Raw genomic sequence first — 25,069 nt, 5'->3', positions numbered from 1 at the left:
AAAATACCTCACAAGCTATGACTATTTGCATACTGTAACAGTATACACTAGTGTTCAAAAGTTTGGGGTCAGGTAACATTTAAATCTTTTTGTCTGTTATGCTCAATTGTATTTATTTAATCAAAATAATGCTTTCAAAGCTAGCTTGCTATTGCTAGCCTCTCTAAAACTGCACACCCCAGCTTTAATAAAGTGTGTAATTTGCATCTGACTAAAGCATACAAAACAGGCCATCCAGCATCAAACTGATGTCACTGGGTTAAAGCTGACATAATGGATCCACTCAGAGTGGACAATATTAGTCCAGAACCATGCAAAAAGGCTACTTTTCAACAATCCTGATGTCAACAGCATGCTAATTGGAATCCAGCCCAAATCTAAACAGACAGAGACAGCTATCTATAGGAGAGCGAGGGCAGTACCTGGACGACAGGGGGTCTCCAGCGCATGTTCTTCAGTGGTGCGGGTGTGAAGCCACAGGTGCCGGACGGTCTTTTCTTCACCATCAGTGTCACATTCTGAGGATCTTCCCTGAGCTTTTCCACCAGACTCTTCAAATGCCAGCCCACCTGAGAAGAAGCTACATCAGTTTACTCTCACAAAACCTGTCAAAAACATGTCCAGATCATATTTCGCCCCAAAATCAAAAATGTGAAATAAGAAATTATAATTCATTTAATGAAAATGAATCCTATTTCCAGTACCAATTTAGGACAATAAGATTTATTTGCACTGGGAAACGACGTTCATAAAAATCGCACAAATTTCTCATTATCGTAATGCATTCTCATTAGTGTAATGCAGTATAAATAAATTATATATTATTTAAATTGTAAATGTAAAGATTTTTTTGAAATGTATTTAATAATTCTGACTTTTTGTGTTTAGTGCCTTTATCTCTTGCAACTGCGATTTAATTTCTTAACTTCATTTCTCTACTTGTGCTTTCTCATAATTACATACTGTATTATTTACTTTTTAATTCTCACATCTGTATTTCTCCTAATTGTGACATGTCTCAAAATTTTACTTCATTTCTTATTTTTAAATCATGATCTCACAATTATGTAATTTTTATTTTTTAAATACCCTTGTGACAAAAAGGAAACTTTAGCATACTTTTAAAAAGAGTGCTTATTACAGAAATAATATACTAGAAAAGAATATACTTGTCACGTCTGCTCGTTTCATGTTTTCAGTGGATAATCATTACAATACTGAAGTGTGAAATAAATGTAATGATTTAGATTCATTTTATGTTATTTACAATTAAATGAAATTGTATTATAGTTTACATTAATAGTAAATCCAATTAGTTGAACTTAAGAGCTTTTAGACTATTAAGTACTATTAAGTGGGATTAAGTACATATTTATATATAAATAGAACATATTTATATTTCATAACTACTTTTATTGTCATTTAAATATGTTTATATAAGAGTATCTTGCCAATGTACCGACAAGCATTTATGGTAAACTAAAATATACTTTAATGTCATTTCAACTGAAACCTTTATGTCATGTATTTAAGTGTATTTACAATTACACATTTATAATGATGAAGTTGCAATTTAATACATTTAAAAAAATATTAACTTTAATAATATAATATCAAATAACACACTACAGTTAAAATAGTGTGTACTCAATCAACTACTTTACACATGCTTTAGTATGTTAATCAAAATAAGCAGTTCTTTAAAACACAACAAAAGAGAAGTGAATGTTTAAAGTGTGTACTTAGTTGTGTTAGTCATGAAAGTGCACTCTAAGTTGACTTAAGTGACATTTTATTTCATTAATATTATATTACCTGCAAGTACAGTTTTTAAAACTATACTTTTAAGATTTGAAGTACACTACAAGGGCACATTAAATACAATTAAGTGCACTTCTTTTTCACAAGGTTGGACTTGAAATTCAACCTGGACATAAATGACCATAAATGGGGGAAAGTTGATCCTACTGTAGCTGAACAAATGCAGTCTGAATGACTTTATGCTGTACAAACACAAATGGTTCGGCACCAGTGCTTTCACTGTAAATATGAGGTGAATAAAAAACAGCACTGATCCAAAACAATGATAAAGGAGTCCATAAACAATATGGTTATCCAAAAGGCTTTTCAGCACTGACATATCTCTCTCTCCCATGGATCAGGTTTACTCAGTCCAACACAAAAGCTTGCTTCCTCTCACTCTTTTAGAGCAGATTATTACCCATTATCCTCCTCACTATCATGTGACAGACGGATGGGCTCACCACTGTTTGTCTGTTGACTTGTATCACCTCATCGCCTGCATGAATCCGCTGAGTTCTGTCCGCTGGAGACTGAGGAGTGAAACAGAGACAGACATTATTAATCAATTGAAGTAATGCTCTGTTTCTTGTTTTATGGATCTTGGCAATCTATTATACACAGACTATGAAGTGGCGTGAATGATGCTGGACATTGATGCATTAACAGCAAAACAAGTCACAGCGATCTATTGTTCTATAGTGAGTTAAAGAAGTTCAGCTCACATTTTCTGTGGTTCCGGTGATGACGTGAAGTCCATCGTAAGTGGATTTGATATACATCCCCTTCAAAGAATAAGCAAATAACATGCAGTTGTTACACAACGAGCACAAACATACCAGCGGGTCTTGTGCAAAGACTGTTGACACTCACCAGTCCCTCGCCTGGTTTGATATTGGGGATGGGGACTTCCTCCAAACAGGTCATGTGAGTCTTCAAGGGGTCAGAGGTCATTCTCATGGTGGAGTCACAAATGCCAGTCAAAACCCGTGCCTTAAGTAAACAGAAAGAACAATGTTGTGGTACTTAGAATCCACCATTTGGTTATGCTAACGTATCCAGAACTTTGAAAAAATGACTATGGTGACATTTTTGCAAAATTATATTAAGTTGCTTCATGCATATTTCGTAGTTTTGTGTTCCCAGACCTTCAGATTGATGGCAGAAGATCTGGGTTGTGTCCGAAATCACCCCCTGTACCCTTAAATAGGACACCATTTGTAGTGGTGTCCGAAATCATAGTGGACGCTATCGAGTACACGCCTTCAATCCCATGATGCACTGCAATAACGAGCGTACAACCTATGCAAGCTCAACGGCTACATAATACCCATAATGCACTTTAAGGGTCATGCCGAATGAATTCCTGCGTCTGACCAGAAGATGGCGTCTGCAGCTGAATCATCCATCCATCCATTTTCCAAACCACTGGTCCAATGTGGGTACAGCGTAATATCCTACAGGTATAAATTGCTTTTTGATTGATTATTAAATTGTTTAATAAGGTTTATACATGCTAGTTTCCATGACAGAGTTCAAGATAAATTGTTTCATTACTACTGGAGCTGCCAGTTTGCTAAGCTTCAAATGATTATTAAACTGCAAGCACAAACTACGCAAAAGCGTCATCCCTTTTGGCGAACTCAGTGTCCGAATTCACTCACTCGTTTTCATTCACTCCTTCAAGTGGACTATATTAGTTGAGTAATGTAGGGAATAGTGAATGAGGGTATAGGGGACGATTTCGAACACAGCCCTGGACCCATCGCAGCTTTCATTAGCCAAGGGGACCGCCCAACAGGACATCTGACCGACGTGTAAAGCAACCAATCATTAAGTCGATGTCCCTTGGATAACAGACCGGCGATCTTTAACAGATCTGTTAAATTTAAACAGATTAAAATGATTAATTTAAGAACATTGTGCAAGTTTACCGCAACAATGGCACGTCGGACTTCTTAGTTGATCCTGATAAGCAGGGCCGGAGTGGGGCCACTTTTCAGCCCGGGAGTTTCAGGCCCAAGACCGGCCCACTTTTTCCATGGTGGAATTCCAAATTAGCAGTTTTTCCAAATTGGATAAATGAAGCAACAGTTCAGCTTTTACTATTGTGTAGTTTGTATTAATACCATGGTTCAAAAAATAGCCTAATGTAAAGGTTAAATAATAATTCACTTAGACTTTATAAGAAGCAATTGCGACTTTATTTCACACAATTCTGACTTTATATCTTGCAATTCTGACTTTATAACACGCAATTGCGACTTTATTTCACGGAATTCTGACTTTATATCTCGCAATTCTGACTTTATATCTCGCAATTCTGACTTTATAACACGCAATTGCGACTTTATATCTCGCAATTCTGAGAAATAAAGTCGTAATTGTGAGATAAAAAGTCACAATTATCTTTTAAAATGTTTTATTCTGTGGTGGAAACAAGCTTCCATACCTCCTGGCCTCTACCTCCCATCCATCCTCCCTGACGCGTTACGGTAGGGCCGGCCCAGCTATCGGTAGGCGCCGGCGGTGCCACAGTAGCCACCTAAGAAAACGTTTTGGAAAAGACGGGCTATGGACCCAACCAATTCTATAGGAGGGGAGGGGAGAACTCCCTCACATGGTACAACCCATGCAGAGGCTGCGCGCTGCAGTGTCAGAATGCGGAACGTGTGCAGCCTAATGTAACTAACGTGACAAATGTGAAAAGAAAAAAAAATCCTCGACCGGCCCAAAAGTGAAGCAGCCCACCGGGAATTCTCCCGATTCTCCCGATTACCCACCCTGGGCCTGCTGATAAGCGTTCGTTGATACAGTTAAACACGGCGGCTTTCTTTTTCCATGAGGGGGTTTGTCTTCATGAACGCAACACACACATCTCCCGGAAATCCTAGATGATTCAACCAATCAGAGGACGACTTAGAAACTCCCAAAGTATTTCCCATTTTGTGTGCCTTACACATCAGATGTTCAGCCAGCGGTCCGTGACATCTGAGGCTGAGACATATTTCGCAACGCTTTCAAAGTGGTGCTAAAAGTTTTATCTGAATATGGTTTTATTATGTTGGTTAGTTCACGGCAGTTGGGAAATTAAATGTTGGGTGAGTGACAATGAAAGTCAATTGGTCAACATATTGAAAAGGTAACATATTTTGGAGTGACATGGCTTTATTTTACATGATTATTGAAACTGTTTTTCTATTCTGTTGACATTACCATGGCCTTGAGGAACTGGATAAAAGATATTAACCAAAAATCATAACTTATCAAATCCCATCCAATCAAATCCCAAAAGAATAAAATGAAGTATTGTTAATATAATTTCTCATTGATTATATTTCACTTGAACACACTTGCATATCAAGCTAAAGTAGGAGAATGTATTTTGTATGTGTATTTTTTTTTTAAAGTGTAATGCCTTGCCCCATAGACTTCAAGTGCACAAGCAATTTATGCTAGTTTTTACAAACAGTCCAAATTATTGTATTGCATCCAGAACATTCCTTTGATGAAGACTGTGAGATACTGTTATACACAGGATGCTCCAGTGCTTTCTGAGGAAAACATCTCCACACTTACAATGAACCCAAATGCATCACAGATAACAGCTGAATCTCTGACCTGAGAGAAGTTTGCCTGCCTGAATAATGTTGCTGCTTCATGGGAATTCATAAATATACTGTGTGTAAAACGACGGACGCCAAGACTTTCTACTTACCACTTCTAATATCTTCTCTTCCATTTCAAAAACAGTGCAGTCCTGCAATTAAAAAGGGAGGATTCGTATGAGACACCACATTATGTTGAGTTCCCACAGGAAAATATGGAATGGTAAACATGAAATCAAATACCAAAGAAAGTATTTAAGAAATGTAATATAAGGATTCGAAATCTGGAATGTGCTGACAAATAGATGGAGAAGGGCCTATCGCCTGTGTTTAATTATGGTTTAAAGACACGTTTGACGGGATAATTGCTGCAGAATTTGGATTGTGGTGTTTGAGAGCTATGAGACTATGAAGAGCAAAAACAGAGCCGAGACATCGATCACAGTTATGAGCTGCCCATCCCCACTGAGACAGCCTCAGTAAAACCATATGTTTCTCTGTGCTTCAGGAGATGTCTGTGTGTAAAGAGCTCATAAAGACATACCTTAATACACTCTTTGTATCATTAAACATCCTGCAAGTTTAATAGCTTAAAACGTCCTGATTATAAACAAAGCGTTTATTTAATCAAGCTCCAAAAACAGCTTGTTTTGATACTGGGTGACCTGTGATGTCACACTGGCAAACAGATTTGCATATTCCTGACTCCAGAGCAAGACACTAACGAATAGTAATACATCGTCGCACCATAGGCCCCACCCACTGGCGTTCAGTCACTTAACAGCTGATGTTTGATTACAATGGATATGAGTGTCACGTCAAAAGCAAATAAAACCCATTATAATCACTGACGCTGTCTACACAGAATGAAGGTTGAAAATAATCGTTTTTTTCTGCATATATATATTTTTTTGTGCAAGTTGCAATATTATTTTTAGTTTCATTGACATACTGTTATATTTTTGTTAATATTTTGAATTAGTTTTTATACATATTTTACGTTTTAAGAACGTTTTAAAGAAAGTTTAAAGTTTTAGCAGTTTTGTTGTGTGTTGTTTAAAAAAAATTATGTCTATATATTATTTATTCATTTTAATTTATTAGTTTTGGTTCATTTAGTTTAATTTGTTTTACTGCTTCAACAATGAGAAATGCTTAAACGAAAATGAAAAATGTTGACTTCAGCAATTCTCTGAAATAAAATAAATTTAAGGTTATTTATATTTTATTTCAGTTAACCTTAAATTCAGAAGTAAAAAAAATGTTTGTTTTTTTATGGTTGCAGTTTTAATTTTAGTTAACAATAATGAACTCGGTAAAATGTGCATTAAATTTTATAATATTTTGCACAATATTTACCAAAAAAGAAAAGAAATTCTGCATTCGCTAAAGACTGAATAATTAAATTATAAAAAATAAATAAAAAAAATAAACACGTTTCTATTTCAAACAAAAGTAATGATAATTTGTAACATTAATAATGTTTTTGATTGTACTTTTGACTGGTTTAATGCAAACTTGTTGAATGTGTCTAATGGTAAGAGCTTTGACTAGGAGATGAACGGATCATTAACACAGTAACAAACCTTCTGGACAGTTGTGGTCAGTTCCAGACAGAGCTGAATGATCTTGTTCTTGGTTGAGGTGAAATCACTGATTCCTGTGAGGGGGGTCCTGCACGCAAAGACAACAGAAGTGTAACTCATCCGACGTGATCAAATGTTCAATGTTGGTGAATTCTGGTATGTGTCGTTTCAAGCCCAAACATGCAGTGCAGTATATATGTACGTGTGTGTCTGAATGCCAGCAGTCTGTCTGACGTCACGAGGAAAGATTTAAGGTGTTTTGACTGGAGCACAAAACCAAAGCAATAGTTGGTGAGACAGCTGCCAGTAAAAATGACCCTGAAGTTAATTTGCAGCTACGGTGTTTAAAAATGCTGTCAATGACCCTTGTACTACAATTTATAGCTAATAAGAAAATATTGTGTCAAGCTAGCAAATTCCCACTTTCCCACTGAAAATTTCCACTTTTCCTAACGTGAGTAGAATTTCTTTTAACGTTAATTTCAGAACATTTGTTCCGAATGCTAACAGAGTCTGTAGAGAAAGAAATTGTGTGTGTGTGTGTGTGTGTGTGTGTGTGTGTGTGTGTGTGTGTGTGTGTGTGTGTGTGTGTGTGTGTGTGTGTGTGTCTGTGTCTGTGTAAATCTCACATACCTGTCAAGCCAGGCCAGCATGCCCTTGGCAGCCGCTATCAGCTCCACCACAGCGGTGAGGAACACGTTAGGTGGTTTGTTTGGGCTTACTCCATCATAAGAAGGATTTTTCCTCCGTTCTGACGCACAGTTGTGCAGGTTATTGGATGCTGCTCGCATCTGACCTGCCAGAGTCTTCAAGTTATCAGTCTCCACACCACAGTTCTGCAAAGAAAAATATGAGACTTTTTACAGTTTCTAAAGAAAGTGGCGCTTTTCCGTTCAAAGGTTACTGACACAATGCTAGGATACTGGGTGTTTTTAGCATGTTGCTATTCAGGTTTTAATTGCAACTGAATGAAAATGTGTTATATTTAAAATGTATATTAAATGCAATTAGTTCAACTTAAGAGTGCTTTTTTTGACCCACTTAAGTACGACTTAAAGGAAAAGTTCACTTAAAAACTAAAATTCTGTTATCATTTACACATCCATCAACTATCTGGTTACCGACATTCTTCAAAATATCTTCTTTTGTGTACAGCATAAGAAAGAAACTCATACAGGTTTGAAAGAACTTGAACGATGACAGAATTTTCATTTTTAAGTGAACTATTCCTTTAAGTATGTCTTATATAATTTCATAATGATACCGCCAAATGAACTGACAAGCATTTATGGTAACTGAAATACAATTTACTGTCATCTTATTGAAACTTGTATGTCAATAACACACTTGTAATGATGAACTTGCAGTTTAGTGTACAAATTAACTTCAAAATAATATTGAATAACGCCATAGTTAAAATTAGTTAACACAAAAAAAGATGTGTACTTCTTTAAAGCATGACAAAATAATATTAAAACAAGGATTTAAAATGTACTTAAAAGTGAAACTTATTTTTTTTTATTCGACATTATTATAAAATGCACTTTTTATAAGAAACAGTGGTAAAACTTTATTTTACAGTGTCCTTGCTGCATGCACTTACTATATTAATAACAGTAAATTATGCATAATAACAAGCAACTAAACACAAACCAAACTCATCCTTACCCTATAGTAGGTACATGTTGTTAATTATTATTGCTTAGTACTTAATCATATAATTACACTGTAACAACGACACCATTAAATAAAGTGTAACTTGTGAACGTGTGTCCTCTAAAGGTATGTGAAAGTGGCTTTTCATTTCATTAATATTATATTATTTGCAAGTGCAGTGTTTTTTGTTTATAGTACTACAAGTGAACATTCAATACAATTAAGTGCACAAGGGACTTTCCTTCAGTGTAAGTTTACAGTATTTTTTTAACCATTTTATTGACAAGCTGAAGTTTATAACTTAGTGGTTTGTTCAAATTCCACACTATAAGCTATAATATAGCTATAATAATAGTCATGCTAATAGTACCACTAATAAATGGCAAGCTTATCAAGTGCTAAAGCAGTTTCCATTTGTTTATCTTTGACTTTAGTGATATGAAATGAAGTATCTGGTATTTGTAATGCCATGTGACAATGTCTACAGCACATGGGTCATTCTCACAACCTTTCCAGCTAAAAAATCCCATCACATTCCACTGCACTGGTCAGAGCCGACGCATGAACATGGTCACTGCTCGACTTCAAAAGAATTCCTGAAAGCCGTCTCTAGACCCAGCCAGACACTGACCGACTGACTGTTCGCATGGACTTGAAGTCTGCCAAAAAGTGCAGAGACTTTGGCCTGGTCAGTGACAACAACACAGAATACAGTTGTTTGAGAGACATATTAACCAGCACTGAGTTCAGGAATGATACTTCTGGAATCTCCCCTTGTTGTTTTTGTATAATGATGAAGCTTTAGCTATGATGAGTTCATAATGTCCAAATTCTTAAAGCAATAATAAAGGGTAATCCATCCTCCAAATATTCATTTCATGCTGCCCCCCTCAAAGATGAGGAGAAATAACTGTGCTAGAAATTAGCCGTAAAAGCAGAATCTCCCCTGGATCACAGTCTCCTGGGTGTGTTTAATGTTGAACGAGTTCTTGAGTTCTTGAACTATTCTTTCAAAGCTCATGAGGTGTGTTATCATCAAGACAGATGTCGGGCGTGATTCTGGCCCACGGCAGATTGTCTCAGCCATCTGCTGTATTTGTAATTATGAGAAATATAGTCACATTGTAAGAAATAAAGTCACCTTTGTTAGATGTTAAGTTACATTGTGAGATAAGCTCGCAATTGTGAACTACAAATACATGTAAAATGTATAAATGTATAAAAATGTAAGACATTAAGTCGCACTAGTGAAATTTAAAAAGTTGCAATTGTGAGATATAAAGTAATTGTACAAAGTCGCAGTTGTGATAGTCACAACTGTTACATATACAGGTAAAATTGTGATATATAAAAAGTCGTAATTTTGACAGTTGCAGTTGTGACAAAGTTGCAATTGTTATATATAGTTGAAATTTTGATATATTAAAATTCGCACTTGTGACAAAGTCACAATAGTTAAACATAGTTGAAATTGTGATTTATAAAATGTCGCAATTTTGACAATCACACTTGTGACATATAGTTGCAACTGTTACATAAAATTTGCAACTGTGGCAATCACAATTGTTACATATAATTGAAATTGTGATATACCGGTATAAAAAGTCGTAATTGTGACAAAGTCGCAGCTGTAACAGTATAAAGTTGCAATTGTTACATATAGTTGAAATTGTGATTTATAAAATGTCGCAATTTTGACAGTTGCAGTTGTGACAAAGTCATTACATATAGTTGAACTTTTTATATATTAAAATTCACAATTGTGACAAAGTCGCAATTGTTACACAGTTGAAATTGTGATATATAAAATGTCGCAATTTTGACAGTCACACTTGTGACATATAGGTGCAATCGTTACACAGAGTTGAAATTTTGATATATTAAAATTCGCAATTGTTGCACATAGTTGAAATTGTGATATATAAAAGGACAAAAATACAAATATTCAGGTTAACCATGACAGGATGCTAGTTATTTATTATTGGTGAGCTGTTAGTTGTTTTGTTGAGAAAAACTAGTTTTTGTATGCTTGTAAACATTATTTGTCTCTTTGGTTTGGAATGGATTGTTCATACTCTTCTATTAAAAGACATGCAATAGATTCCAGATGAAATGGTGTCCATGGATTGCATATATTTTAGTTTTTTGCTCCTATTCGGAAACTTCCCTGTCTGTGCAGGAGCCACATCAGAAGTATGTGGTCATGCACATGCGCAGCCTACTAGCCTAAAGGAAACATGACTGTGATGCCGATTAAACATATTTATATCATCATGGTATTTCCATGCGACTCCATGGTTCTTCAAAGGATACAATGAAATTACAATGCCTAATAAACATAATACCGTATCCTAAGAACCATGGTACTTTCCTGCAGTGGACCCGAGCCAGAGAGAGTTGGGGAGTTTAGCACGTCCTTAACGCTTAGAGACCAAACAGATACAGAGCGCTAAGATGAGGCTGAGTCAATCCGCTCGGCGGAAACTACTGGAACAATGGCGTGACATATTTTCCTGCACTAGCTTACTGTGTGTTTGTCTGTATGAGTTTGTGTGTGCGTGAGCTGGGGGGGGGGGGGGGGGTGGGCTCTCTGACAGGTGGGTGGGTCACATCTGTTTCCTGCTCTCCAGGAGATATCTTCCAGAACACTCTACCCAGGAGTGCTATAGCTGACCTCTCACAAAGTCAACACCGCAATGTCTGTTACAGCCTTCATGCTACAGCTCCTCTGTTGTTCTCCGCTCACCACTGCTTAGAACAGGTGACATATAAACGGAAAACGGTAAAACTTTTCTCAACGACATCCTTGTGAACAGCAACCCGGTCTAACAGGTAGAGCTCCAACATACAACATCAAACGACAAACCTTCCTTTTACTCTTTGCTGCAGGCATATTCTTACAAGAAACACACCTTTTGTGCAATTATGGAGAGATGTATAGCTCGCCTAGTTCATGATTAGTTCACCCACTGTCATTTGCTCACCCTCATGGGGTTCCAAACATATACTCCAAAAAACACCATAAAATAATGATCCATCAATATTGTCATGATCATGTTTTGTTTAATTCATAGTCATGTTCTGTTTCATTGTCTTGGTCTGTTTAGTTTCTAGTGGTTTTGTGTTCCCATTCATTAATTAGTTGTCATGGTTTCCTGATTAGTTCACACCTGTTCCCTATTCCGTTGATTATCTTTCCTTGTGTCAATTTGGTAAGTTGGGACAACATTTGGACAATTTTTGGACAAAAACTTAAAGTCCCACTCCGATCATATTTTGAGCTATTTTTAAACATTCTCAGTGGTCTTTAAATTATGATTATGCCATTTTTAGCCAAAATCACAAAACCTGTGCCGTTTTCTGGGACTTCGCTTCAGCAGAGCGGCAGTAGCTCATTAGCAATTCGCCTCTGGGTTGTGGGCGGAGCCGTTGGCACGGAGACGACCCTCCCCCTCGTCTCCCCGTTGCCGAGAGCTCTGTCTTTACGCTAGCTCTCCCGCTAGCTTACACCCCCAACCGAATCCGAAGTTAATCAAAGTTATCACCGATCATTATTTCACTCCGAGACGTCGCGGTAAAAAACAGCTCGACTTCGCCTCGATATTTCATCCCTCCCACAGTGATCAATCAGGACATATTTAGTATCAGTGGATTGCTCGGAATTTCGGGATTATTAAGATGCTACTGTCACCGCTCTATCTGAAAAACTGACTGACTCTCTCACGAGTGATGGGCTTGACACACGAGGGGACAAACGACTGCGACAGGCAAAACTCGTCGCCACCCGGCGTGTGCAAGTCTACTTGAACGAGCGTGGAATTTCACATGCACGAATGTCGCCTGTTGCTTGGCTGGAGGAGGCTGGCTGCCCTCTCTCATTATGTAATGATGTAATTACTGACGGGATCAGTCTGTGTTCTCCAAACTTTAGTTTTGACGGTGAAAAGTGACTTATTTGTTACAGTATGTGTTCCAATTTCAGCGCCACTATCGGAGCTCTGTTCACAATGACATGCAACGGCTTGTGTGTGTGTATCTAACCCTGCTGCTGAGTAAAATTAAACACAAAACACAACTTCAAAAAAGCCCCTGTAAAACGCATTACATTACATTACATTATAATCTACATCGCTTTAACACAGATGAAGTTAAGTTAACAGAGAGTTGCCACATTATGCAGCACTGGCGTTTTTGCCCGGTAGAGGCAGAGGGGAATATGAGCTTGTGGCCCCGCCCAGTGGAGTTACTACGTCACAACTCCAGTCTATTTTAGCCAGCATTTTAGCGTCTGCTACTGATTCACAGCCATTTGAATGCAGAAATACTCAGAAATACAACTTTGAGCTTATTTTTCTCAAGATGTGTCCTCTAACATCAGAAAAATGCCACAAGAACATGTTAACACCTAGAAAAACATGATTTTCATCGGAGTGGGTCTTTAAGAATCTAAGCAAGGTCAACAAAACAACATGTTTTGTTTTGCGTTTATGTTTATGGTGGTTGTGTTTTCCTGATCGTTTATTTGTCACTCATCTTCTTTTTATGTAAGCATTTTGATTATGATATTATTATATCAAAGTTATATACTACTTCGTTAAAACAAATAAAAAAATAAAGCACTAAAACTAAACCCCCCAAAATATTTAAATTGCATATTAAATTATAATATATTTGTATTCAACTTAATGTGATGCATATTTATAAGTCATACATGAATGAAATGGGTATGAAACAGATAAGAGTTCTGCAATAGTACTAATAAACGGAATGTGTTTTAAATACACAATCACAGTGTTTATATATTTATCATCAATAAAACTGAATTATTTCAATCTCATGCATTTTAACTTTATAAATACTGCTGGTTTCACAGCTAGCTCTTTATACTTTTAAACTGAATAAATTGAATTTTCACAACGAATAGATTTATGCTGATTCTAAGCCATTTAAAAGCATTTTGATTATATGATTGTTTAAATAAAATCAGACATAGATGCAAATAGTTAATAACAAAAAAAAACGATGCCATGACCAATATGCATCACTCTAAGATTATTAGTTAGTTCTAGATTAGTTTTTAAAGTGTTATTAAATTACTAGGTAACACTTTATCAATGGTCCACTTTAGATATTTCACTAACTATAAGTAACTTTCCAACTACAGTACATGTTAACTAACTCTTATTAGTGTATTGTTAGGTAAGTGTTAGACATTAGGGTTCGGGTTAGTAGAATAAGTTGACCTGTAGTTGCAAAGTTACTTATGGTCAGTAAAATGTCTATTAAATTAAAAACCTGTATGACCTGCATTTCTTTCCTCTGTGGAGCACTAAAAGAGATCATAGTCAAACTGAGTTGTTTGGTACTATATTGATTATTGTCAATGTTAAAGACTTTTAGTCAAAATTGGATGTGTATAGGCTACATGTTATTTAATTGTGCAACACTTCATGAGGGTGTGTAAATAATTTGTGGGTGAACTTTCCCTTTAAGACACATTTGATAGTGTTACATATAAGCTTCCTTATTTAAAAAGTACCATTTGAACGTACAAACAAATTGCACAGAAAAATTTAGATAGAATAGAAAGTGTCTAATCAGTGTCTCTTAATGGTGCAGTCTCCTATTATAAAGTCCTGTGTCAGTCTCCTGTCCTGAAAGAGTGGTCTCTGAATGGACACAGTGGACACTATTTGTTCCAACTGACCCTCCCTATTCATATCCAGCACAATGTTGGGACAGAGCGACAGCTATAGCACGGGTTCTGCGATAAGAATCAGCACTGCCTACAACTTACAACGATCCACACACATCCTCAGTTTAATATAGGCAGAATGTTCATCTAGTCCACCATGTGTTTTTAAGGTGCACTTTCTGGTCATTAAAACTGTCTGAAAGGGGAAAAAAGAGAGTGGGGGAAGTCAAGAGGACATTTAGGGAAGGAAGCGAACAGCTGATCGGAATGCCTGGGAAATCTCTGCTTTCCTGTTCATGGCAGTCTCCACCTATAACACAGCTCACGCTGGCGAGAAAGTTCTCTTGAATGTTAGATGAGGCCATTTGTGTCAGAATGTTAAGCTACTTGTGTTCAAACAGTTGTTTATTGTCAACAGATTTATGTGGCCTGATTAACAGTAAAATACGGTCATTTTAGAGGCATGTGACTTACTGTAATTAGGCTCTTTAGAGAAAATAATGTGCTTGACTATGGTCACTTTGGCAATGCTTGGAATAGCACACTATACTACTCCTGCATCAATGGCTACAACCATAGCTCAACCACTTTAGTCCAACTCACAAACATATGACGATCCATTTAATTATTCACACACACAAAAGAAAATCTGACCAATGATTCTTTCTCAGAATTGCGAGATGTAACTCTGAAAATTCTTTCTCACAATTCTCAGTTTACATCTCGCAATTCAGACTTTTTTTAAACTCAGAATTATGCATGTGTATGCGGGCAGATCAGTTGTCTAAAAATTCGTAAAAAAAAAAAAAAAAAAGATTTTCGAATTGTAAACACAATTCTGAGGGAAAAAGTCAGAATCGCGAGATATAAACTCACAAATTCACAATTGCGAGAGAAAAGTCAGAATTGTTAGATAAAAAGCAATTAGCTTTTTTATATTTTTATGCGGAGGCAGTAATATACTGAAGCCCCGCACATGACATGCAGGGAAAAAAAGTATAGAGGCCACAAATTAACAATTTGTTCCCAGGACTTACTAATACGTCCGCGCGTTTTACTAATTTGTTCCCTCATTTTAAGTAAATCATGCACACATTATAATAATTCATTTCCTTGTTTCTCTCAGTACTAAACTTCTTTTCCACTGCTTTTTGCGCTTAAACAGTTAAATACACACAAAATAATGTCAAAATGCCTGTCTTGGCAAGTATTTACGTAAACATAGTCAGTTTTGATTTTTATGAATGGAAACAGTTGAGAAAGCAAATGCATGTATAACAGTATAATGGATCCGTGCTTCAGCTCTTAAAGTGACAGCAGCCTAATATTCCAGCTGCCAAATTATATTAAAAATATTTATATGGCAGTTTTTCCCCATGGTATATAGGGGCTTTCACACCGGGTAGATCTAGGAACTCAGATCTACCTAGGGCCATTAGGTCCTAGGGCCATTTTCCTGGTTGCATTCGCACCACTGTGATGTAAGCCGCGCTTGTTATTGTGACTTTTATTTTGACCACGAAGGGGACTTTTATTTTGACAGCACTGAGAACGCCAAAGCTGAGCACACAGCACTCACATTCTCCATCAGTTTATGATCTGTTTAACAGTCCTGTCAAATACGTTATTAGATATACTGTCTACTTTCTTTGTATAACAGTTATATGAAAAAATATTAAGTCAAGTCAAGTCACTTTCATTTATATAGACATTTTAACAATATGGATTGTTTCAAAGCAGCTTTACAGTGAAAATAGGAAATTACTGTAACAGATTGTTTAGGCTTTACAGCAGCTCTAAAGTTATTGTCCAGCTCAAGTTAGTTTTGATTGATTCACTTCCATTGCAAAGGTATTATGGCGTGTGGTTTATGTCCAATGTTGCTATGCTAACAGAGCAGAAATTCATAATCATGTTTTGCTTGGTCCAAAGTTGTGTTGGATTTTCTCCTCAAGGTTGAGAGGTCCAACTATCACGGTTTTCCATGTTCGCAGAGTTAGTTCGTAGAGTAAATATATATATATATGCTATAATCTGAGTGTTTACACTGCCTTTTTAAAAATAGCGGGTGCTGGTGTTTCACGTGCGTTCGGCCAATCAGCGTACACTGACATAACTGATAGTTCCTAGTTCTGGGTTAGACTCTACTCTGAAGTAGGAGCTCAATTAATTCCTCCAAAAGGAGTTCCTAGAACTAAACTCGTTCCTTTCCTGCGGTGCGAACACGCCAAAAACTAGAACTTCCGCCAATAGTTCTAAGATCTATAAAAAGCCCCTCATGTCAAAATTGTGGCCAGTGAAAATGCTGAGTATATATATCATTATATACCATCTCTCTGAGAAATCTAATTGGATGTGTGGCAGGAAAACAGCATCTGATTGGACGGGAGTGAGCTGTTGGGCAGATAAAGTACTGACCAATGCACAGAGGAGATCCACAGCCTCCAGAATCAGTTCCTGATGTCCTACACGGGTCACCGCCAGCTCCTCCAGATCCTGATGTGAAATCTTCAGAAGCTGCTCTCCATTGATCTTCTCTCTCTCGAAGTTAGAAACATACTGCTGGAGACTGTCATCCAGCCCTGAGAGACAGACAGAAAGTGAGAATGAGGGAGACAGAACACAAAGAAACTCTTTCAGGGAGTGAGCGTGGATCCGCATGTGTTTTGACACCACAAGTGTCTGTGCAAACATTGAGACGTTGAGTCAATATAAGACATTTGCACTAGTCTGAAGAGTCCCACTTCTCAGTGTTTCTCATGTACAGTACAAGTGCCAGTTAGCTGATCTGAGATCAGATCATTGTGATATAGGAGTAAAGGAATAAAGCAAGATCACACTGTCCTGTGGTTTATGTGAGTGAACTCCATGTGTGTGAGAAAATGCAGCCATGCTAGCGTTACTTCCACAAACACACAATCGGCACATGAGTTGTGTCTGACAGACGGCACAGCATGTTGCTGAAAAACTCGTCTCTTGGCAACTTTGCCTCTGATTTCCCAGAGAAAATTAAGTCAATTTAACCCTTTCATATGATCTCATGTACAGCTGAAATGAGAGGAAAAATACTAAATATAAGGGTTGGCATAAATGGGTGAATATCACAAACAAATATCACAGAGTCTGGGCCATATTTCACCTAAAAGTCAAAATGACAGTAATAAGAAATTACATTTTATATTAATAATAAATCAAAAAAGTATATAAGATAATAATAATAATAATTAAATAATACATATATAAAACATATATAATAATATACAATTTGATTTAACTATAAAAATATTATAAAATTATATAAAAATTATATTATAAAATATAAAATTCACACTTATAACTGTAATGCAAAAAATAAGATTTATATTGTAAAGTGTTCATCATTGTGTATGTTATATGCTGATTTCAATTAAATATAGTAGCCTATATTGTATTACAGTCATTAGAATCATTGCTCAAAATTGTTAGAATTACAAAAAAAAAATCCTAAAGCAAATCGTGCCCACTGACCTGTGCGTAAATTCCATAATAAGGAATTTTCATATTTAATTAAACAGTAATCGAATTAATCGCCATATCATGTATTCATTTGTTGATATGTTTGATTGACTGCTCTAGTCACAAAGCAAAAGTATCCTTAAAATACACTGCAAAAAATTGTTTATTTGTTGAAAATAAAGATTATTGAAATATGTTTTACAAGATAATACTATTTCAGACTTTCAACTTCAAAATTTCACGCTTAATTCAGTGCGTTACTTGCCGTTTCTTTGTAATTGTTTGTTTTATAGCCATTTCTGAATGAAAACCATTTTAAAATAAATCCTACACCTTTTTTTTGCAGCTTAGGCTTTATGCATTTTATGCATATTTTCTACATATTCTTTTAGTCACACTTTAGATTAGGGTCCAATTCTCACAATTAACTAGTCTTAACTACAACTTTTGCCTCAACAAACTCCTAATTATTGCTTATTAATGGTTAGCAAGGTAGTTAAGTTTAAGTATTGGCTTGGATTAAGGGATGTAGTATATGGTCATTAATATGTGCTTTATAAGTACTAATAACAGCCAATATAATATGCATGCTAATAAGAAACTAGTTTATAGTGAGAATTGGACCCTAAACTAAAGTGTTAGCATTCTTTCTATCTTGGAAAGAAATGAACCGGACATGTTTATATAAGTTTCACTCTTATTTGACTCTTTTGAATGCATTTCACTGGAAAAGACACAGTTAAAGCTTTCGCCCTCTCAGTTTTAGCTGAAACTCTTGTCTGAAGGGGAGGTGAGCTCAAAACAGCCTTCTGTCCTCTGTTTGCGGGACCCGCAGTATAAAAAGTGGCTCTTTGTGGGGGGTAGAAGCCCCTTTTAAAATCAAAGAGAAAGTGAGAAAAGGAGGCAAAGAGGGGTCAAAGGGCAGAGTTAGGGACTCCTGAATACCCCCACTGAGAGACAACAGCTGCATTTTCTGAGCTCAAAAAGAGAGACACAGTGTCAATGGAACCAGCAGAGAAAAGCTGTCACATACAAGAAAGAGTCAGCAATAATGGTCCACCAATGTAGTGAGAGCAAATTAACTTCAGCTCTAATTCTCAGGGTATTTTGGTAAAATAATCTGGCAAGGCTAAAGGGATGCAGGCATGTGCCGTTCAGTGTGACTGACATGAACATTTGGTGATGAAGACTTGCTGTGCTGTGTGGATGTCTGTAAACTGGTGAAATGGTGAAGTGAAAAGGCAGGTTAAGTTTCTGACAGAGATACATTTCCAAATCAGAATCAGAATCATTTGGAAAGAAGTTCCAGCTCCTCCAATCTTAGGGCTTTGACAGTCTCGCGGTTCATAAGAGAAATTTGAAGAAAACAGAAGATGAAAGCAAATGTCTTTGGATGGAGAACTGTTTACATAATCACATGCTCTGCGTGCCTTCAAAACAAACATTAGTTCACCCAAAAAAGATCATTACGATCCAAAAGGACCAGAAAACACCATATAAGCGTCATAAATATAACCCATTCGATGTATCTTCTCATGATTCATTCCAAGTCTTCTGAAGCCACAATAGCTTAGTGTGAGGATTTCAAACCGTTATTCACTAACAATCTTCTCTTCTGCCACAGCATGTCATATCAATCTAAATTAGGATGAGTATGATCAAATAATGACTTTTTAGGATGTTAACTAATAAATGGAAGCTACCATCAAAAGATATCTGTTGAAAGCTGACCAAAATAAAAATCCTCAAGAAGGATCCCTGTGACAACAACTTCTAATCTTGTTTAGAAAAATGCCTCAGATATAAACACTTACCCTGGTGGGTATATTTAGCTGAGATAATAATGTTCACAGTATCTCATGCTGTAGCAGTTCAGAAACTTGAAAGTTGGACTTTTTTTTTACTATTAATGCATGAGGTCTTTTACGCGGGCTACATGGTGGGAAACAGCAAAGACTGTATATACATAAAGATAGTACACTCATATTACTATGAATGGAAGAAAATGCAATGCAAAATATGGTGGAATAAGTCCCGCCTTCTAAATAAAAAAGCCAATTCACCCTTTGCAGCGAGTTTGATTGACACGGGCGATCTGACCAATCCGCCATCCACCAAATCCGCCATTTTGTCCAACTAAGCAGTCAGGAGAGTTAGTAGATTAACATCGGTGGATTTGAACTTGAAAAACACGTCTTTCCGCAGTTGAAACAACATTCCTTCTGATATTCATTCATGTTTATTTGATGCTATAAATTAACTAGAAGGAAGAGATGATCGGTTCACAAGCAGCTTTAACTGAGGTGCTACAGCAATCTGTTACGACACATTAAAGAGCCACAAAACGGTAAATTTCTTTAAATGGGGTGGTTGATTATGATTTCACTTTTCTAACTTTAGTTAGTGTGTAATGTTGCTGTTTGAGCATAAACAACATCTGCAAAGATACAATGCTCAAGGTTCAAAGCAAAGCGAGATATTTGCTTTTAAAGACATTTATTTTTAAGGACTACAACAAACGGCTGGTAGGGACTACACAACATTCCTCCCGGGTTAGTGACATCTCAAACCCTACAATTTACATAAACCCCGCCCCCCTGAACAAGATTTATAGATTATCAAGACAGAATATGCTAATCAATGACTAGAAGATAACTATACATCAGCTACATGAATTCATCAACTAACCATTCAGAAATGTCCTTTTGCTTCTACATGTTGTCACTTGTTCTTGAGTCTCTCCATCATTGACTCCTTTGACATCATCTGACTCCGGTTTGAATAGGGGTGTGCATTGGCAGTGCCCTCACAATTCGATTCGATTACGATTCACCAGGTAACGATTCGATTCAATTCGATTCTACGATGCATCAAAATTCTACTGCACACAACAAGGCAAATTTTTCATCAGTCATGAGGCAATACAAGCAGTCAGATATTGAACAACAGATTTTATTGGCTGCTATGTGTGTATTATCACTCTCCTGTATCTTTGACATAAATGTCATTAAATAAAATAAAATTGAATGGTACAGGGTATTGGATATGGCATTTTCAAAACTGAAAACTGAAAAAGAAAACATAAATCACTGCTTTCAGTGCTTTGAATGAGAAATGTTTCTCTTCTCTCTGCTTTAGAACCATTTGAAATTAAATAGAGCAATAATAACAGCCAACTTTTTCCAGCAGTGAACATAAGTGTTTTTTTAAACTAACTTAAGTTAGTTGTATTGCCAACGTGCTTGATTTTAGTGTGGCAGGTTTTACACACCGCGTAAGGCCGGCGACACACTGGCTGCGCGGCGTGTCCGTTTTTTTTCCGGCTCCCATGTTAACAGGTTATTAGAGCTTGCACACTGCCTGCATGAGCCGCGCGGAAAACGCTTGCATGCTAGAAATAGAACCGACGCCTATTTTTCACGCGACACGCAAGCGTGTTGGAAGCATTTCCAGGCAAAATAGAACAGGAAAAGATGTTTATATGTCATTTTGACAAGAATACATTTTAAAAAATGTTATTTTGATGTTTAAAAGTCCCAGAAGTAATTGAAACTTCACAACTTTATTGTCCAACTCAAGGCCAGAAAATAAACAGTGACATAATCGATTATGGCACTTTGCCGCATCGCTGCTGAATCGCCGAATCGATTATTGTTGACACCACTAGGTTTGAACATAAAAGGCTAAAAGTTTTAGACATTTTTTAGTGCATGTCTGTGTGAGGTAAAATGACACAAGCTGTTGAAGCTCCGCCCTCTGTGCCGGGAGCAGCAGCTCATTTGCATTTAAAGGAACCAACACAAAACGTTGCGTTTTTGCTCACCTTCAAAAAGTGGCAACTTTAACATGCTATATAAAAATATCTGTGAGGTATTTTGAGCTAAAACTGCACATACACACTCTGGGGACATCAAAGACATATTTTGCAACTTGCGAAAAGGGCATTATACCACCCCTTTAAAAAAGGACCAAATTTGAAAGTTGAGACTTTGTTTCATATCATAAGCTTGGTGATCAGTTTTGGAGAATGTAATGTTTCCCCATTCAAAGAGATTGGATCTGCACATTAATGAAATAGCAGCCTGAGAGGCGTTTCAAAGATGGTTGCTGAGTGAAATTACTTGCCTTAAAGGGACTTTGGGAAAGAGACACTGCAAAGCTCTCTAATCGTATCCACTGACCCCTCTTACATTCAAATGACTAACAAGTTCAAAAGCTCCGTATCAGAGAGCCGAGGCATCTGCGTTTCAGTTACAAATGAGAGAGTAGAGTGTCTCTCTTTCCTCCATGGCCTGTGTTTCCCTCCCCATCCCCTATCCCGGTGGAGTCTCTCATTAACAGAGCTGGCCTGCTTCCCATGAGAGACGGGCGCTGAGAAAGTCAGCTTGTGTACAAAAGGCAGTAGCAGTGTGTATTTCCAAAGCTATCCTACTGAGCCTTTGGAAACCTGAAGAATGTTTATTGTTCTTCGTGTGCGACTGAAACTCTTCCAAGATTCCGAAACGGTCCCGAGCGTTACTCTTCCACTCCATATCGAGGCCTGCAGGAATCATACGTCAGTCCGTTTTTTGCCCTTTAGAAGAAGTGTAAGAAGGGAAGTATGCAAACAAAATATTTTTACCTAAAACAAATCATGCATCACACTGAGGACTTCACAGACTGTCCTCCCTAGTGCCTGGTCAAGTAGATCCACAAATATCTTAATTTCAAAAGAGAATTAATTCATTTGTATCGCAACCACATACATTCTTTTTCGATTTTCCCGCTAGTACTTCCAGTACCACTAAGTAGCCACTTGCACTTTAACCTTCCATTGAATAACCATTCAAATGCCTCTCTGTTGAAAATCCAAGCTGTATCTGCATTAGGAAGCACAACAAAGAAACAGTATTACAATACTCCAGATGTACTTTTCCCTCTAGTCCAGAAACACACATGTAAGTATGCTAATTCCAGCTAAGTAATGCTAATACCAACACAATGGAAGTGCATGGCCTTGTTGTATATGTTGTTTACAAAACCTCACTTCTCAGTGGGTAGATAGATTTACCTTCAAATGTATGTGACATTAAACCAGAGTGTTGTTATTCACGTTTTATTTTTTATTTTTTTGCTGAAAGCAAAGCGCAAACCTCGCCTCACAGACGATTTCAGAAAAATCAAGATTACGACAAGCAGTAATCTCTCACAACCCAGCTAACGTTCGAGCAAGGTTTTCTCAAAGTTGTGCACTTCTTTTTCACAAGGGTTGCAAACAACTCTCGTTCTTTGTTTTTCTCTCAGTTACAATTGATGGGCTAATCGCTCAGTGCACTAACTTACCACACAGCTAGATGTTTAGCCTCATAGCTTAGCCTATAACCTAAGCAAATGGTCAGATATCATTTCTATATAAATTATGCATGTTTGTTTGACCAGGCATGTGGCCTTAGGCAGAACCGAATTATTGTATGGCTCACTGTCTTGCAAAGTGAAAACTGCCTTCACATAGCTAAGTTGAAAAGATGTAGAGCCATTATTGTTAAACTTCAAGTTTTAGTTTTTTTGACAAAAGTCAATCTTGCTTTTTAGCAATAAATAGCACAAAGCTTTTCACTATTAAAACAGCCTATTCAGCTTGGCTGGCCTTGTCATTTACTAGCGTATCCACTGTTTAGCCAGCCTTCACTACGGTCAGCTCATCACTGTGGACACGTGCTCGGTTGTCTGAGCTGTGAATAAGTGAAGTTTGGCACACATTCCTCAGCCTGGGGGGTCAATAGAGGGAATGTTAGCTCCGCCCCTCCTCACCCACTAAAAACAAGTGTGCGCATGGAAAGCAAGAGTGGATGAAAGAAACATTTGGTACATTTTGGTGTCCCTTTCAATGGTGACGTGACATCAGTCTTCTTCATCGGCAGGAGATGAGAGACTTGTAACAAAGGCATGCTGGGGGGTGGGGGAGAGAGAAAGGGAGGGAAAAGAAAATTTCCTCCATCCAGACCCTCCAGAACTCAACAAAGCATCCACATAGTCGGCTGTCGCCCTGAAGCTCTGCTTGTGTATTCTGGGGTAATTCCAGCAGTGACATAACAGCTTCCTGTTCGAGAGAGTTTGAGCTCATTGAGACTCAATCATCCTGATGGTGCCTGAATAATACTGTTGAATAGGGACACTCTCTTTTTGTAGTTGTCAAATAATAAAAAACAGGATTTATTTCACATGCAACATATATCAGAAATCACACATAAGTCGCTTTGGTGCATTTCTCAGATCAGAAATGAAATTCTCAAAACTACTTGTTCAACCTCCACATCATTAAGTCACTTGTGCACATCATAAAAGCAGTTTCTCATTCTTTTGAACAAGTTGCGATTGCTTTGGTGCATTCATGCAATTGATTATGTAATTGTCTGCGGTTTCCTACATTATCAGTTGCTAATGCCATGTTGCTCAAAATGTATTAAATAGTTCTCTGTGCAATAGTCTTACCCCTCAAAACATCTAGTCATTAGTTCATCGTATAAGTCATTAAATGCAAAATTCATATTTTCTACACATTTCTATTAGGCTTTTTGTAAATGTGCCATGAATTGATGAATTATGCAGGCGAATCTTGACTTTCACCAATGAAGAGAATGTAGATCAACCAATGAGAAACCAGTTATCTGAAATAGCTCAAAGTTGCATCTCATGAACCTTCAATTGGCACGCATATATAAAGTGCTGCATGCAAAAGCAAAGTTCTGCCTAAGGGGTCTTTCCTGTGTTTGCCTTTCTAATGTTGTATTTTCGCCTTTGTGCCCCTATTTCTTTTTCTTTTCTATATCACAATAATATTGTAATGTTTTGTTTTTTGTCAGACCACTAGTAAAGTTGTAACTGTGAATCCTATCCAGTCTCTTTCAATCAATATCTCACGTACAGTAGTGTGTAAATTTGTACATTTAAAATGGATATATGGCATACAGAAGAAGCACAGCTTTGTACATTTCAGTACAGTAACTGTCATCCAAACTGTTGCCATAGTTTACATCAGGTAATAGTAACAGAGTGCAGTGTTTTATTGACAACATGACTAGGCATTTTGACTGTCTTATCTGTACACAATGACACAAGGACTAGTCATTCTGATGGCACTGACATATTCATTGACACAGATATTTCCTTTGAGAGATGAACTAAAGATTTTGAGCAAGAGACTGGCTTTTGCAGGTAATCCATGGTGTTTTGCTATACAAATTGTTTTG

The 25,069-nt window shown here is 37.0% G+C and overlaps 1 protein-coding gene across 1 annotated transcript in view; it reads right to left on the bottom strand.

Annotated features, from left to right (window-relative positions):
• cnksr3 (cnksr family member 3) overlaps positions 1-25,069 on the bottom strand; it is a 39,047-nt gene that overhangs the window by 8,084 nt on the left and 5,894 nt on the right. The window contains exons 2-9 of the mRNA XM_079888651.1: positions 16,764-16,927; positions 7,628-7,830; positions 6,995-7,082; positions 5,519-5,560; positions 2,674-2,793; positions 2,526-2,585; positions 2,265-2,333; positions 423-569 (exon numbers count right to left, since the gene is read on the bottom strand). Coding sequence (XP_079744777.1) covers positions 423-569; positions 2,265-2,333; positions 2,526-2,585; positions 2,674-2,793; positions 5,519-5,560; positions 6,995-7,082; positions 7,628-7,830; positions 16,764-16,927 — 893 coding nt within the window. The remainder of the gene's footprint in view (positions 1-422; positions 570-2,264; positions 2,334-2,525; positions 2,586-2,673; positions 2,794-5,518; positions 5,561-6,994; positions 7,083-7,627; positions 7,831-16,763; positions 16,928-25,069) is intronic.

The sequence above is a fragment of the Squalius cephalus genome (assembly GCF_949319135.1).
Source record: "Squalius cephalus genome assembly, chromosome: 12".
Classification (NCBI taxonomy): domain Eukaryota; kingdom Metazoa; phylum Chordata; class Actinopteri; order Cypriniformes; family Leuciscidae; genus Squalius; species Squalius cephalus.
Note: the sequence above shows the minus strand (reverse complement) of the source record. Positions and strands in the feature narration are given on the sequence as shown.